An 18466-nucleotide genomic window follows, 5' to 3' on the forward strand; every position below is an offset into this window, starting at 1 on the left:
CATACAGAACTCACCTCCTTCAAAACACACAGAAGATATACTCCCTGAAATAGAATTTTTAAAATCCTCAAACAATTAGAAACACTACAAAGTTAGCAATTTTTAGGTAAAAATGTGGCTCCTACAGGATCATGCACCTTTCTTAAAATCAACTCAGCACATATGTATAAATAACCCTTTTTTAAAACATTTGTACTTGAAATGTAGATACAGTGATGCTGAAGACAGCACTGAACAAACCTGAAAAGTACTACAGCTCGATAAAGTTTATGTTATTGCCTTCATGAGAGACTATATCATCTCTAGTATTCTCAAAGACTTGAATTTAATAATGGGGTAACTACACAGAAAATAAAAGATTTTCTTTCTTTCCTTACTGACAATATTTCCTTCACCTCTAACACCAATTCTTTTATAAAGGATGCTAAGTGAAATCTATTTTTTGTTCAGTAAAACTGAGGACAGGACCATTTAATTGCCTCTACTAAATTTAATGCAGCTTAATTAGGGACCAGGTACATATTTGCCTCTGAAAATTTTTGGTCAAGCATGTCTAACCATAAAAGAAAATGGAATTTTAAGAGGTAGATTTTTTCCCAATGATGCATTTTGTTAATAAACGTATTGTCAAGAAAATAAAAACAAGCACTGAGTGTGTTTTCTTGTATAACGGTCTAATGAAAAGAAAAATAAAAGATAGATATGATAATTGTTACAGTCTGACATTTAAACAGTCATAGTATTGGATGTTTTGTGACCAGTGCATTTTGGACTCTCTCAGCATCAAAATACGAGCCTGCCAACTGTATTAAACCCTCCTCCACCCCCACCACCAGTTGGTCCACAGCTTCCTGGTGGATCATTGTCGTCAAATCCATTGGGCCGAAATGAACAGGATGCAGATGCAGCTTGTAGGGCCCGGGCTCGAGCATTCAGCTCTTGTTCCTAAAATTAAAAATAGTTTTTATGAAATTAAAATTCTAAATACAGTGGATGAGTATCACCTACACAAATATTTTTAAATTGCCTTAATCCTTAATAAGCATCCTTCAAATCTCAGTAACTTTAAAAATACTGATTACACTAATCTTTACCAAATCTTACTAAAGTCGAGTACCTAATCACAGATGGAGCGAACAAGGTAGAGAGCAAAATCCTAGTATAACTCTACAGAATGACAGATCCTAAAGGCCATTCTCTTTCAGTACCCCCCTTTACAGAAGATGAAACTGAAGCTCCACAGCCTTAAAATTTCTCTACAGAAATATCACAGTTCTTGCAACACTCATCACCATATACAAGAATGGATTTCCTTTCTAATACACAGAACATAGAATTCAAAGGTTACACTTTCTGTCAAGTGGAGCTATTTTGGAAGTGGGTGATTACAGTAAAAGGTATAAATAATGAAAGAAGGCTGAATTTTTTTCCTACCCTTTCCTCAGAATATTTCTCAGTAAATAACAGAGCTCAGAAACACTGCTAAGGAGTCTTCCCTGGTGGCAGAGTGGTTGAGAGTCCGCCTGCTGATGCAGGGAACACGGGTCCGTGCCCCGGTCTGGGAGGATCCCACATGCCGCGGAGCAGCTGGGCCCGTGAGCCATGGCCTCTGGGCCTGCGCGTCCGGAGCCTGTGCTCTGCAATGGGAGAGGCCACTCAACAGTGAGAGGCCTAAGTACCGCAAAACAAACAAACAAACAAACAAACAAAAAACAACACTGCTGAGGAGAATGGAGCCTGTCTCCTTACAGTATTACTTAAAACTTTCCCCTACCAGATTATTAGAACTTTTATAAGGAACCATATTCATCTATGTGCCTGACACATATTAAGTGCTCAGTAAATATTAATGATTTCAGACTAGAACACTGTTAGGCACTTGGCCACAAAAGGAACAAATGTGAATAAGCACTTATTTATTTATTTATAAAGAAACTGCAAATTCATTTGGCAAGGTGTAGAACTGGATTCTAAAACTGGCACAAACTCCTAGGAAGAAAATATTCTGATATATGTCCCTGTTCCTGGGAAAGAGTCTGTAACTTTCAAGTGAGGTCATCGGTGTCAACAAGGTCTAAAAGCCACTGGCAACAGCACAACCCTTAAATGGTTAGGTTTAATCATCCTGAAGAACTTTCATAGTACAGTCAACATTAATAACAAAAACTGTACTACTTTCAATTTTTCAACTAAAAGCCCAATTACTTTGCTCCTCCTGGCAAGGTAATTTTATTTTACAATTTCTAGCTAAATTTTCTTGGTTGACTATTCTACCCCCTTCATGAGATGCCCAATTTTTATTATGGAGAAAAAAACCCCAGGCTTAACCTGACATCTATCCCTCATATTACGGAAACCCTGTTTCTCAGTAAGCATACAGCAACTGCTGTGTGATTCTCAATACACAAAATTATCAAGAACCACATATTTTTAGGGCTGAATGTGACCTAAGATAAGAAATCCTTATAGCAGAATGGCCTAATTAACCAGTCTCTGACAGGCCTTAGAGAGGCTTTTAAAACTTAATTTGCAGGATATTTCTCAAAAACATTTTTTTCATTAACTCTATCATTTACAACATTTGTAACTGCTGGCTCCTCTGTATCATGTCCAACCACACAATATTTTTCAGGAGCTATAGTAATTTATTCTTCAATTTGTAAAATTAAAGTAAGAATTACATACATTTTACAGATAGAAAATAAAAGCTGCAATGGATACATCAGAAATAGACACAAAAATAAGAAACAAAAATCCTCTATTCTGGCTCTATAATCTATTAAGCTATCTAAACAAGCAATGAAAATATGACTCTGGATCTAAGAAACAATATCTGGTTTAGGATACAGATCATGAAATAAATAACACTGAGTAAATATGCAAGGCAGAGTTCAAGAAGTTCTGCTCCCAAAAGATACGGCAAATTTTGCCTGGACTTTGTTAAAAAGTGACTTCTCACCAGAAACTATGTTGAAGGACCTACAAAATACAAAACTTAGTAACTCCACTGCTTCTGAGACACCTGAAACCTATATTATATATTTTAAGATAGAGAGCTTCCCAAGAAAGAAATATTCCTTTTTTACTTTCTTAGCTATTTATATAAATACATGGCTCGAATCTAAAAAAAAAAAAAAAAAAAAAAAAAAAAGAAGAAAGAAAAAAGAAAAAAAAAAAGGTGCTGAAGAACCTAGGGGCAGGATAGGAATAAAGACACAGACTTAGAGAATGGACTTGAGGACACGGGGAGGTGAAAGGGTAAGATGGGACGAAGTGAGAAAGTGGCATGGACATATATACACTACGAAATGTAAAACAGCTAGCTAGTGGGAAGCAGCCACAGAGCACAGGAAGATCAGCTAGGTGCTTTGTGACAACCTAGAGGGGTGGGATGGGAGGGTGGGAGGGAGACGCAAGAGGGAGGAGATATGGGGATATATCTATATGTATAGCCGATTCACTTCGTTATAAAGCAGAAACTAACACACTATTGTAAAGCAATTATACTCGGATAAAGATGTTAAATACACACATACATACATACATACATGGCTGAGGGAGAAAAATGTATGATATTCTGTTTTCAGAAGATAAGCTTAAACTATGGATAAAAGTAGGGGAAACTGCTTTTCATTTTATTTCTTTTAATACAGATGACAATATTATGTAAATGTCACAAACTATGAATCTCAGTGCATATGTAATTTATATCCCAAATTTATATCAAGTATTAAAATTAATTCTTATTTCAGCAGTGGACTGTAGGTCTAGTGACAAAAAGGAGTTCCTGTTGCTTTGGGACAAAAACCTTTCAGTATGCTTAGATCTCTCATTTAAATAAATCTGTAAACATTAAATTAATCCATCTTTTTTTTCCTTTACACAGGTATAATGTATACTCTTCTGTATGTATGATGAAGAAAAAAATTAAGACAAACTCCCACCTTCTCCAAAGAAACAAAGGAAAGAAATTGAACATGAAAGGAGAGAGCTGTCTGCAGCTGGTGTGGGACACATGGGGATAGGTGGTGCGACTCACACAGCTTTTCTCTCACTGGATCCTAACTGAAAGCATGGTTTTGGTAGTCCAGACACTAAAATAATGGAGATACTCCTAACGGAAGTTGGGGAGAGAAATATATATGAAGAGATAAGCCCTTTCCAAAATTTACTTTAAGATCCACAATTCGCATTGCTCTCCTATGTGTCAGGCTATGATACAGAGTAGAAAATACTTTGTCAGATAGAATTTTTTTGCCTAGGCTTTTCACAACCACTAATCCTGCCAATACTATAGAAACAGCAAGAGTCTTTCTAACACTTGTAAATCTAGTTGTGACTTTACTCAACTCCACACCCTTATTTTTACTAAGATCTGATTAAGTTTTTTACAACTGTTTTATAAATAGGTATAATGCTGTTTCTTAAAGCCAAAGTTGTATCCTAGACATAGCAATCTATCACACAGCATTATTGCTATGAAATGGGCACAAACTTTTAACTATACCCCAGGAATGAATGTAAAAACAAAACAGAGAATAAGAGCAAAAACATACACATACAGGTTCCACGTGTTCAAAACTAAAAAATGATAGCTGAAAACGGCTGTATACAAAAATCTCAACATCACACATTCTCACTGCCTGGCAATTATGAGAACATGTTCATGAGTAGAACAAAAGAAACACTATAGTCTCCTAATACAAACTTAAGATGCCAGATGATTCAGTTACACAGTATGAGAAATATCACAATTCAAACCTTATCAATTACATTACTGTATTTAAAGGTAAATTTAAAGTCTAAATATATTTAAGTTTCCAATTAAGAGTTGAGTATGTTTTTGTAATTTGCTTTAAAAAAGCAATTTGATAATGAAGCTCTAACAGCCTAAGAGTCTTAATACAGGTAAATAAATAAATAAATACCCTTAATGTAAAATTTAGTGATATCTTTTTGGCATTAAACAACTGGCCTGAGACTTAAAATGGAATTCAGAACAACTGCACAACACTGAGAAACTGAATTAACAAAGTACATAATGGTTTTCCTTTATAATGACATAAGGGTATTAAAATAATAATGAAAAGAATGGCTCATCACATACAAACATCGTAAAATCAGGATGTAATGGGGTAAAGGGCAAGATAGAGAAAATCATGTAGAGCCGGGTTGCAATACAAGTAGTTGTTACGGTTAAAAGAGCTTTTGGCATTACAATTACATAAATTAGAGTAGTTTCTGCATATTTCCAGAAGTCAAGATTGCACTGGGCCTTATTTCCATATTTTATACTGTAGAAAATTTCTATTTTAACCTAACCTTCTTACCCTCACTCCACCTCTCCAATCTTCAAGAATCATGATGAGTCCTACCTAAGTGCTTATTTGATATGTAGCAAGGAGGACATGGTTGAGTATACTCTATTACCTTGAACATAAGCCTTCTGACTGGATGTTAGAGTCTTTGGTAGTGAATAATGAATATTCTGAGTTTCTAATTTTTTTTCTGTAAAATGTACTGTTTTTGTGTGACTCTGGAACATTGCCATACTCCTTTAAAAATGTATCATGTATTATTATTTGAGTATTGTTTAATACAGTAAATTTGAAAACTTTTGGGTAAACTTCCCTCTGAAAATCAGTACTATTTTTTTCTCTTATTCTGTATCCTTTAGGAGTCTGTAACACAAAATTTTTAGAAACTTACTTATATAAACTCATACAATCATTTGGACTACCCAATTAATACACCTACAATTTTAACTACAATTTACTGCTGGTCCTTTATGTTGATAGCAAGTTGGCAGGTTTCAAAGAAAAATGCTTTCAGCAAGGTCTTTATTAACTTTAAAGTAAGAAAAAGCACTAACTATTTGCGAAAAGTATAAGTAAATTCAGCTCATATGAAACCTTTATTCCATAGTTTTTATTTACTAATTGTTCTATTATTGCCATGATTCTACTGATCAGGTCCTTAAAGAATACAAACGTCCTTTCTTTACGTATTCTACCTTTTAGTGTCCTTTATTTTATCCACCTGACTGTCAAAAAACAGTCCTTAAAATATTTATACAAAGGTCTAGAAGGAATAATTACAAATTTAGCAGTTGTTTCCCCTGGCAGGTGGGACTGAAGGGAAGAGGAAAATACTTCCATTTTATTAAACTTCCTATATTTCTGTATGGCATGATTTTATAATGATCACAACTTTTCTAATTAAAAACAAATGAGGTTACTCAACATAGATTTGCAAATTTTAGCCACAGCAATCAGAGAAGAAAAAGAAATAAAAGGAATCCTAATTGGTAAAGAAGAAGTAAAGCTGTCACTGTTTGCAGATGACATGATACTATACATAGAGAATCCTAAAGATGCTACCACAAAACTATCAGAGCTAATCAATGAACTTGGTAAAGTAGCGGGATACAAAATTAATGCACAGAAATCTCTGGCATTCCTATACACTAATGATGAAAAATCTGAAAGTGAAATTAAGAAAACACTCCCATTTACCGCTGCAACAAAAAGAATAAAATATCTAGGAATAAACCTACCTAAGGAGACAAAAGACCTGTATGCAGAAAATTATAAGACACTGATGAAAGAAATTAAAGATGATACAAACAGATGGAGAGATATACCATGCTCCTGGATTGGAAGAATCAACATTGTGAAAATGACTCCACTACCCAAAGCAATCTACAGATTTAATGCAATCCCTATCAAACTACCACTGGCATTTTTCACAGAACTAGAACAAAAAATTTCACAATTTGTATGGAAACACAAGAGACCCCGAATAGCCAAAGCAATCTTGAGAACGAAAAATGGAGCTGGAGGAATCAGGCTCCCTGACTTCAGACTATACTACAAAGCTACAGTAATCAAGACAGTGTGGTACTGGCACAAAAACAGAAATATAGATCAATGGAACAGGATAGAAAGCCCAGGGATAAACCCACGCACATATAGTCACCTTATCTTTGATAAAGGAGGCGAGAATATACAGTGGAGAAAAGACAGCCTCTTCAATAAGTGGTGCTGGGAAAACTGGACAGCTACATGTAAAAGTATGAAATTAGAACACTCCCTAACACCATACACAAAAATAAACTCAAAATGGATTAAAGACCTAAATGTAAGGCCAGACACTATCAAACTCTTAGAGGAAAACATAGGCAGAACACTATGACATAAATCACAGCAAGTTCCTTTTTGACCCACCTCCTAGAGAAATGGAAATAAAAACAAAAATAAACAAATGGGACCTAATGAAACTTAAAAGTTTTTACACAGCAGAGGAAACCAAAAACAAGATGAAAAGACAGCCTTCAGAACGGGAGAAAATATTTGCAAGTGAAGCAACTGACAAAGGATTAGGACAAATCTCCAAAATTTACAAGCAGCTCATGCAGTTCAATATCCAAAAAACAAACAACCCAATCCAAAATGGTCAGAAGACCTAAACAGACATTTCTCCAAAGAAGATATACAGATTGCCAACAAACACATGAAAGGATGCTCAACATCACTAGTCATTAGAGAAATGCAAATCAAAACCACAATGAGGTATCACCTCACACCAGTCAGAATGGCCATCATCAAAAAATCTACAAACAGTAAATGCTGGAGAGGGTGTGGAGAAAAGGGGGCCCTCTTGCACTGTTGGTGGGAATGTAAATTGATACAGCCACTATGGAGAACAGTATGGAGGTTCCTTAAAAAACTACAAATAGAACCACCATACTACCCAGCAATCCCACTACTGGGCTATACCCTGAGAAAACCATAATTCAAAAAGAGTCACATACCAAAATGTTCATTGCAGCACTATTTACAATAGCCAGGACATGGAACCAACCTAAGTGTCCATCAACAGATGAATGGATAAAGAAGATGTGGCACATATATACAATGGAAATTACTCAGCCATAAAAAGAAACAAAATTGAGTTATTGGTAGTGAGGTGGATGGACCTAGAGTCTGTCATACAGACTGAAGTAAGTCAGAAAGAGAAAAACAGTCCGCCTGCTGGTGCGGGGGACACGGGTTCGTGCCCCGGTCCGGGAAGATCCCACATGCCTCGGAGCGGCTGTGCCCGTGAGCCATGGCCGCTGAGCCTGCGCGTCCGGAGCCTGTGCTCCGCAACGGGAGAGGCCACAACAGTGAGAGGCCTGCGTACCGCAAAAAAAAAAAAGAAAGAGAAAAACAAATACTGTATGCTAACACATATATATGGAATCTAAGAAAAAAAAAAGGTCATGAAGAACCTAGGGGCAAGATGGGAATAAAGACACAGACCTACTAGAGAATGGACTTGAGGATATGGAGGGGGAAGGGTAAGCTGTGACAAAGTGAGAGAGTGGCACGGACATATATACACTACCAAACGTAAAATACATAGCTAGTGGGAAGCAGCCGCATAGCACAGGGAGATCAGCTCGGTGCTTTGAGACCACCTAGAGGGATGGGATAGGGAGGGTGGGAGGGAGGGAGACGCAAGAGGGAAGAGATATGGGAACATATGTATATGTATAACTGATTCACTTTGTTATAAAGCAGAAACTAACACACCGTTGTAAAGCAATGATACTGCAATAAAGATGTTAAAAAAAACCCCAAAAAAACAAACAAGGGCTTCTATACTGCATCTACTTGTGACTTTTCATAACTAATTTGTAACATTAGAAAGAAAATTTAGCTATATAGGTTGAACCCATTTCATATAAACCCAGATTCAAATTTCAAAATCACCACTTTGTAAATTCCTTAAAAATGCAGAAGTTGGATTTCAAAATTAAGGCACTCATTTAACCACCTGTCAATTGTTTAAATATTTTCCACAAATGATGAAGCTTATATTTCCAACTTACCTGTAAATATAGTTTATTGTCTTTTGTTATAGCATCCATTAGTTCTTTCTGTAGAGGTGGGTCTCCATTTACCCAGAGTCCAGTGGTTGAATTATTCCCACTTAAACCATTAGTGCTGTTCTGTTTTTTATACAACAGCACATAAGCTGTGTCCTTGGGAAACCTACTTGTAATTTTCTGGACTGACTGAAATGAAGTAAACGTCACTCTGCTGTCATTAAATAAAAACCATTCTTTTGACATTTCCTTATTTTCCAAATCCTGTTCAATAACTGCACTGGGACTATCTCTCCCTAGTAAATGACTCTGGGAGGAGGCTAAGGCCAGAGTTTCGGGCTGGTGGCACATCTGGTATGAGGACTCTGTACCTGTGATGTTTCTGGCATAAGAATAGTAATGCCCGCTTTCAGAGGATACACCAGAGTGAACGACAACAGAACTCAATATATAGGGCACCAATTTTGGGGAGAAAGCTTCTTCAGTCCCAGAAGACTTTAATTTTTTAGCTAGATTCTCACTAATATCAGTGAAGTCAACATCTAGAGACCAACTTTCTGACAACGAAGAGAAAGAAGTAGTTCTTTTAACTGGCAACTCCAAAACCAGTGGCAGTGACACATTGTCTAGGATTTTTCTTCTCACATGATACTTCTGATCATATGAAAATCTTAGGAGAGTAAGAATAAGGTATTCAGGTTCCTCTGTGATTTGCATAGTTTTCTCGGCATTCTGCAGAGAGGCACAGTTTTCACAATAATATTGGTTGTCACCAGTAAGAATCTCTGGAGCCAAAAAATAATTTAGTAAGTCAGTTACTGAAGATGTGGTTTCACCTCCTGGTTTCTGAGGTACATCTTTATTAACAAGCATCTTGCTAGAGTCATTAGGGACAGAAGTGTCTTCACTACAGCGCAACTCATCAGGACTGTCCACCATTCTTTCATTCACAGCTGAGTAACTGGCAAAGGCAGCTGTTGATGGATTACAGACTCCTGGTTCTTTTGAAGGACCAGGTACACTGGCCTGCATTAGACCACCATCTTGTGTACTGGGTGATGATGCCGGATCTTGAAAAGACAAGTTTTCCATAGAAGAGGAAGGACAAAAGGCAAGTGAAAGATCTGTAAAGGCTTCCACTTTTTGTGAGGTACTCCTGCAGTTCAAACAACATATGTGAGTTTGTAGTTTTCCTCCAAACATTTTTTCGATTAATGTCTTCTCACTATCACTTGTGCAAGGGGTCTCTGTTGGTACAGCTGCCTTATTGGCTACTTCTTGTAAAGAAGTTTCACTGCACCCCAGACTTTCAGAAAGCTTGTGTGAGGACTGAACTTTCAAGATCTTTTCTTCTTCATGGAGCCTGTAGAAGAGTATATCATTATATAGCTACTTTGCTTAAATTTAAATGTCATTTCTACTTTAAAATATTGGTTGCCTATATAAATAGCCAAATTATTCTTATCAAATATAATGCTTAACTAAAAAAAATCAAGTTTCTCCTCCTTTAATCAAGAGGAATATTGAACAGTTTGAGAAGGTAGATCAGAAGAGAAGTTAGGAACTGTTCCTACCCTATATTCTCATTACACTTTCTTCATACGGCTATTTTATAGCACTTATTATAGTTAATTATATATGTCCACTAACTGTCTTATACATCTTTGTTTGCCTGACACCTCACAGAAAGCCTGGCACAAAGAAACCACTCAACACATCCTTGGTGAATGGAAGGAAGGTTGAGTTCAACTAACTTTACTAGTCATTCACATAACAGAAGGGAGGCAAAGACAGGGAAATACAGGAAGATAATAGGTTTTATTAACTAAGTGGTAAGAAGACAATACAATTTACCAAACCCACTGAATTATGAACTGGTTTAAAGAGCAGTTATTAAATTTTTTTTGTCTCAGGATGCCTTTATACTCTTAAAAAAATTGAGGAACCCAAGAGCTTTCATTTATGTGGTTATACCTATTAATATTTACTGTATTCAAAATTTGAGAATAAAATAATACATTTAAAAACAATAATAAACTCATTACATGTTAATATAAATAACATTTTTAAAATTAAAAAGTTTTATTTTCTAACCCCCAAAAAACTTAGAAGAATGGCGCTGTTTTACATTTTGCCAATACTTCAAGTATCTGGCTTAACAGAAGACAGGCTGGATCCTCATATCTGCCCTGCATTCAATCTATCGTGATATGTTGTTCTGGACGAAGTATATGAAGAAAATCTGGCCTCAACTACATATACACAGATATGCAGTTCAAAACGGGAAGAGCCCTGAAGGTGTTTTGGGAACCCCTAGGGGTCCTTGTACCACACTTTGAGAACAGCTGGTCTAAAGTAAGAAAATTTAAAAAAGAAACCAAATTGAAAACAAAATAACACTTTAAAAAATACAATAAATGCAAGGTATTTTAGGGATTAACAGTCAAAATATGTCTTTAAAGGTAAAAACAATGTTTTGTAGAAATAATGTTATGAAAGAACATAATTCAAATCATAGCTTTAGAAATACTTTTTACCTGTCTAGTAGAAACCTGAGGTATTCAGAACAGTCTTGTTGTGATCTGGGGGTAAACCATGGAGGTCTGGAAGCCTCAAAGAATATCCGAGGTGCATATGCTTCTCTCTTTTGATAGAGAAACACAAGGGAGTGATTCTCACAAATAACTGAAATCTTAATATATGATGCTGAAAGTTACATATATAACAATATATAACTGTAAGTTATTTGAGCCAAATAACTGAAATATTAATATATGATGCTTAATAAAGATTACTAAAATTATACTGGCTTAACCTTTACCACAAAGTGCCAAACATGGGGGCACATAAAATTAGTTAGAAATAAATTTAGGTAACTTTCAGTCATAACTTCTTATTCTGCAGATGAAAATTAAGATCTAGAGAAACTATGTGACTTACCCAAGGTCATACAGCTAAATTAATGGCAGAGGGGATTATATCAGAACCCAAGTCTCTTTAAATTAATATAATGCTCTTGGCATTACCCTCTATATGCTCGAGTCCACAATTAAAAAAAAATAAAATCTGAAAAAAATGTTAGTGAATATATATCCTGGCTAAAGTAATAAGGGGCATACTCTACAGAGCCATGTGTACTTATTTTAGGTGAAAATTTCCTTGACTGGGTACACATGTCATAAGTGTACAGAATATGAACACACTGGTTAGGGACTTTTCACTGGTTGCTTTCTTTTTTTTTTAGTACAGAGGCAGTTTAGTGAAGTGGCTGCTAGTGGACTTTAGAGCAAGCTAGGTTGAAATCCTAGATTTTGCCATGACAAAAAAAAAAGAACTGAAAAAGGCATCTGAAGAGCTGTGATTATAACTTGAAAATTTATAATTTATTTGTGGTATATGACAGAGTTCTCAGTTAAGGAAATTTTTTATCAAAATAGGAGTGTTTATGGCATTGAAGGAAAGGAATTTGGTGGACTGGTTGAACATGGGTTCCAGAATCATTTGGTTTACATTCCAATCTTGCTGTTTGTTTGCATGACCATGAAAGCAAGTAATGTAAGCCCCATTTCTTCACCTGTAAAATGGGTATGCTACCTTATTACCTCATAGATTTTGAGGATTAAGAGATAATGTATGTAAACCACTTAGCACAGGAGCTAGACAAATTTAAATGCTCAATAATGTTAGTTTTATTAATTATAAGAAGAAAAGCCTTTTAAATTATATAGGGAAAATCTACCTAAAACAGTCTTGTCAGGCTGCTATCAGATAGGGTCTCAACTATGACAGAACTTTAATTAGGTTCTCTTATTAATTCCTTTCGTCTTTTGTTGGGAGTTTGGAAGCCTCCTAAAATTTTTTGCCAATAGCTCTGACTTAATAAGTTAATATAGTATATATAATGTATTTATATCTACATGTATACGTAGAGATACACACATACATATATATTATACAGCTGACCACTGAACAACATAGGGGTTGGGGTGCCGATCCTCTGCTTAGTCAAAAACTTTACAGTATACTGAAAAGTTATACTGTAAAGATATACTGTGTACCTGTTCACGTATCTGTGGTTCCGCATCTGCTGACTCAAACCACCATGGATTATGTAGTACTATAGTACATATTTACTGAAAAAAATCCATGTGTAAGTGGACCCCTGCAGTTCAGACCTATGATGTTCAAGGGCCGATTCTATACAGTATACAGTAAATACAGACTAGTGATAAAGCAAGTGCATAAATCCATTTACTAGAAAACAATGTTTGGGAGTTGCAGGGGGTAGATTTCATCTCCCTTGGTCCTGAGATGTTATAATTTATGAATATATTTCCCCCAGATAGAGAATAGTATAAATAATCCTTTGAGTATCTCATAGGCCATCACTAATCATCACATATGTCAATCTTGTCTTGATTCTTTCTATTTAAGAAGTTATACTTGAGATATTTCTCAGCTTGTATACATGAAACAAACCATTCCTATCAACTCAATTCCACCGATTCTGAATCTATCTTCTCTTCTGGCTGTAACTACCTACTCCTTTAGACCTCTGTGAAACTAAGACAATCAGAGTATAACCAGAAAATAATATGTATTATTCATATGTATTACTCAAACCTTAAAGTAAAAGTTCCTCGAGCATAAGGATTCCTTTTTGAATGCTTATCAGACTGCACATTGTGTCTCTTAATAAATGTCTGTTTACTATGTGATATTCTTTCCATTAGCATAAGCTCATTTCCTTGGATTAATCTGTGGACATAAATGATCATCACAAAATTTTAAGCTCTAGAACTTAATAGGTAAACAGTTTATCCATTAAGTTCTAGAGCTTAGAAGTTTAGTCATAATTAAAGGGTACATATGTTAGAAATGGGATAAAAAAGAAGTCAAGATGCCACAAAATTATTTTAATTGTTCATTTTTAATTGTTCATTACTGTGAAGATCTACTGATTAGTATATATAAACTTAATATTAAAGATTCATTTTTAACGATTTCTTCATGAAGGAGCTTAATTTTTGGATAAAAAATCAGATCTATAATAATCAGCATGAGTCAGTAAAATATTCATCTACAAGAATGTAAAGCAGAAGGGAGAAATAAAAACTTAGAGCATGGGCTTCCCTGGTGGCGCAGTGGTTGAGAGTCCGCCTGCCGACGCAGGGGACATGGGTTCGTGCCCCAGTCCGGGAAGATCCCACATGCCGCGGAGCGGCTGGGCCCGTGAGCCATGGCCGCTGAGCCTGTGCATCCGGAGCCTGTGCTCCGCAACGGGAGAGGCCACAAGAGTGAGAGGCCCGAGTACCGCAAAAAAAAAAAAAAAACTTAAGAGCATATCCTGATTTTAGGCAGTATCTTTTTAGATTTCTATGCGGATTTGTTGTGCTGGGAGGATATATATTATTTCATCCGTTAAAAAGGTTCACCAAATTTGGTATAATGTGAAGTTTAAAGAAGATTTTCAATGCAATTAACATATACACACTACACACACACTCACCTGTGTATGAGCCAAAAAGGCAAAAAGATGCTGTAATTTTTTCATTAATGAATTGCACCCATTTAGATTTAAAGATAATACTTGTCTCCTGAAACTGAAAGATAATAAAATATAATGATTTTTGTATACATGTATACACGATGCATTTTTTTAAAAGCTAAAGGGAAGTAAGTTCAAGAACTTATTATCCTCAAAGTAAAATTTCACTTACCTGAAGGCCCTTTACCTGGCAAAGTCACTGCCTACAATGTAGTGAAGAAGGAAGAGAATGACGGTAATTGAACTCTTACTACGTGGCCTGGCAATGGCCACGTGCAGTCACATATTATTCCTATCTTCTGGATTAGCAAATAGAAGTAGATTAAGCTATTAACTAATAACTTAAGTAAACAACTTTTGAATTCTTTCACATCTGCATGAAATTAAAAAATATGCCGTAATCAAAACTACTATGAAGTTAGAGTGATTTAAAGAGTATGGTACTAGTGCCAGATGGGAAAAGAAGAAGCTATACAAAAAACAGTATAGGAACAAATGGGTATCCATTTGGAAAAAAATGGAATTAGATTAAGATTTCACATCATCACAGATGCCACAGAGGAGTAATGAGCTAAATGTAAAATACAAAACTACTGAAGTATTTAAAAGAACAAAACAGGTGGGGAAGGAGTTTAGAGGGGAAGGCTTCCTAAAATTCAGACACTATAAATGATAAATAGCACATTTGACGACATAAAATAAAAAAAATTGCAAACAAAACACTCCACAAATTTGAATCATACTGACTGGAAGAAAGCATGAAACAAAGGATTATCACCCATAGTATATATAAATCAGTATGAAAAAGAAAAGGACCCAACAGAAACGTCCACAATGGAAAGAACAGGTTATTCAAAAAAGAAACACAAATGAACAAAGAAAACTAGAGAGGGAAAAACTCTGTAATGGTCAGCAATACACATTTTCCTCCAGATTGGAAACATTTTTAAAGACTGATTATATCAAGTACTGCTAAAGCCATGGGGTCATAGGTACAATCATGTAGTAGTATGCAAGTTCAAATGCTATAGCCTTTCTGGAAGCAATTTGGCACACCCTATTCAAAGAATATCCTCTATAACTGCATATGGGCAGAAAGATATTAATTATAAGCAAAACAATCTAATATTCATCAGTAGGAATATGATTAAATAAATCATGGTACACCTATTTACTCAGAATGACACAGTTCTGTCATTTGCACTAACGTGGGACTCTTTCCAACACAAATCATTAAAAGAAAAAAAACAAGTGGCTGGAAAAGAATATATAAACCGGATCCTTTATAAACATATTTAAAAAAAATTCATTTGTTCTGGTACTAGATAAATCTTATCTCTGTACAAAAAATAGGTTTGGAACAATACAAGCAAAACTGTTAACAAATTACCCTTGGGGATGGGAATGTCTGATTTTTATTTTATGTACTTCTAGATTTATTTTTTTAAAACCACAAGGAATTTACATATTACCAAAGAAATAAAATATCCTGTCTGCTTATTCTGAGATAGTATTGGCCACTGTACAGTAAGATGTGCTCTTTGAATTGTGGTTGCCAGTTATAACTGCTTTGGTTCTCTGCTTTATCTATCATGTGTAAAATGAGGCAGCTGGATTAGGTGACCTCTGGTGGTGATACATGGATTACTTTAGCTTTATGCCTAGTATCACTTGTGTCTAAGAGTATATACATTTTCTTAAAAAACAAACAAAAAAATCCCTAATACAAACAAACCGAAAGACAAAAGAAAACACTAGACCAAGTGAAAAACACCTTAGTGTTGACAGTATATTCTGAGGCCAGGAAAGAAAATAAAGCTGAACTCTTTATCTTTCAGTTTATGATTCCTCTAGGTAGGCATAAAAACTCACACAGGCTTAGAACTCAATTTGTAAACATCTTTGGTCAAGTCCCATGAATACTCTATTGGTACAGAAGAGAAAAATTCAACCATGCTTTGGCCTTCAGGAAAAGTTTATCGTTATTTTGTACCTTTACAGATTGTATTCACATAGCTAACAACCTCTGATTTCCTATTTGCTTGGCTGCAAAAGAAAATGAATTTGAAAGTAAATCTGTAAGACGGCAAAGAAACATGTCTGTTTATACAGTTGTTCAGTATCTATCAACTTGGGGTGGGAAGCAGAGCTTGAATTTCCTTAACAGCAACAAAGGAGTTATTGATCTGATAAAACAGCAAAATATCTATAAGCAGAAAAAAACATGACCACCTTAAAAGATATACAGGTTAAAAAAAACAGGATAATAACAAATTAGTACTTGAGGACCCTTAAATTCTGAAATAAGCTCAATCAATCCCTCTGTTACATTAATAAATAGCAACTCGGAGTAATTCAAAAGACTCTAAATGCAATATATAATATAAACATGAAGTAGAATTTATATAAATTAACATTTTAAAAGTTCCTGAGCAGTAAAAGCAATTCATTTCTGAATAAGGTAATTATATGAAAATATGAATATTTCTGCCATATTTAGGAAATAATGTGAAGGTAATCCCACCATTTACATTTCATCAACATGCATCAATTTCTACAGTTAAAATGAAAACAAACAAACAAAAAGCTCAAATTTAAACTTACTCTGTGGCCATAAACAATGCTTGTATAACACTGTTCATATAACATGTATTCCCTAGATTAATAAGACCAGTTTTCCCAGTTTCAGATTTTCCAGAAAGTCTAGACAAGCAAGATGCCAAAGAATTGGATTGAGAAGTCCAGGCACTTTGACTGAGAATCAGTTTAATCTTCTCTTCACTGGGCTTAGGAAAATCCTGTAGATCATAAAGAGGAAAAGTAGTGTAAACATATAAACTATTTTTTGTTATTAAGTTAACACCATAAAGAAGATTCTTCCATTGACATTTAACCTTTGTTTTCTCCCACTTAGTTTGGAAATCACTGATAATACTTGAGCAGTCATCAAAAAATCAAATTACACTACATGGCAAAAATAATTGTCTCCTAAAATGAATAAGTATCTCCTAAGGTAGAGTTTATCAAGCTGAGGAATACTCAAGAACCAGGAATTCAAGTCACATTTGAACTATTTATGTTTCCTATTTGCCAGCAAAATGTTTTCAAAATAAACCTCTGACATCAGAGAGTATATTGCAGTGCTATTCAAAGGCAGTAGAATGAGGACTTAAATTAGTACACAATTGAATAAGCTTAACAAACAATTTGCTTTCAAATTTTGTAGTGAAAATAATATCTCCTTTTCATTCAATACTAATATTTACCCAGTATTAACCCTTAGAAATAAAAGCTCAAAGTAATCAGGGAATGAAAAATGCAAGCAGCTAAGCACAATGACCTCTGACTTTAAGAAATAAAACTCAATCTCATGTTTAACCATATAGATTCTTCTGAGCCTATTTCAGTTATCAGAATTTTCAACATTCAGCAGTGAAGAATGACATTTAACAACAGCAATAGCTTTCATCTACGGACACAGCGACACTGCAGAAAGAGATTAACATTACTATCAAATCCATGACAAAAACCAGTTTGCAGGGCAGAAATAGAGACACAGATGTAGAGAACAAACGTATGGACACCAAGAGGGGAAAGTGGCAGGGGGTGGTGGTGGTGGGATGAACTGGGAGATTGGGATTGACATGTATACACTAATATGTATGAAATGGATAACTAATAAGAACTTGCTGTGTAAAAAAATAAAATTCTAAAGTTCAAAAAAAAAAAAGTAAAAAAAGAAAACAAAAAAACCCTTTTATACATAAAGACATTTACTTCTGAAGTGTCAAACTGTCATACCAGTAGTACACAATAATTGCTGAACAGTCTTGTGTTCTGGGCTCAGTGTGATTTAGCTAACTCTACAGTAAAAAGAGCATGCTCTGAATTCACTTCAGATACATCAAAAGTAAAGATAATGAAACCTTATATTTTATTTCATATCTCAAAAAGGAACACTGTTAATAGAAATGATTTCTAATAACTTCTGAATACACCTAGCTGAGGCAAGTTCTTCAATTCTTTTGCTCTACCCTGATCACGCA

General features: G+C 35.1%; 1 protein-coding gene across 1 annotated transcript in view; it reads right to left on the reverse strand.

The window, feature by feature from the left end:
- Positions 1–657: 657 nt before the first annotated feature.
- USP38 (ubiquitin specific peptidase 38) overlaps positions 658–18466 on the reverse strand; it is a 33961-nt gene continuing 16152 nt past the window's right edge. The window contains exons 6-10 of the mRNA XM_082605695.1: positions 17025–17218; positions 14382–14475; positions 11410–11516; positions 8876–10235; positions 658–945 (exon numbers count right to left, since the gene is read on the reverse strand). Of these exons, the coding sequence (XP_082461821.1) occupies positions 784–945; positions 8876–10235; positions 11410–11516; positions 14382–14475; positions 17025–17218 (1917 nt within the window). The 3' untranslated portion in view covers positions 658–783. The remainder of the gene's footprint in view (positions 946–8875; positions 10236–11409; positions 11517–14381; positions 14476–17024; positions 17219–18466) is intronic.

Source organism: Mesoplodon mirus, assembly GCF_964341445.2.
Source record: "Mesoplodon mirus genome assembly, chromosome: 2".
Classification (NCBI taxonomy): domain Eukaryota; kingdom Metazoa; phylum Chordata; class Mammalia; order Artiodactyla; family Ziphiidae; genus Mesoplodon; species Mesoplodon mirus.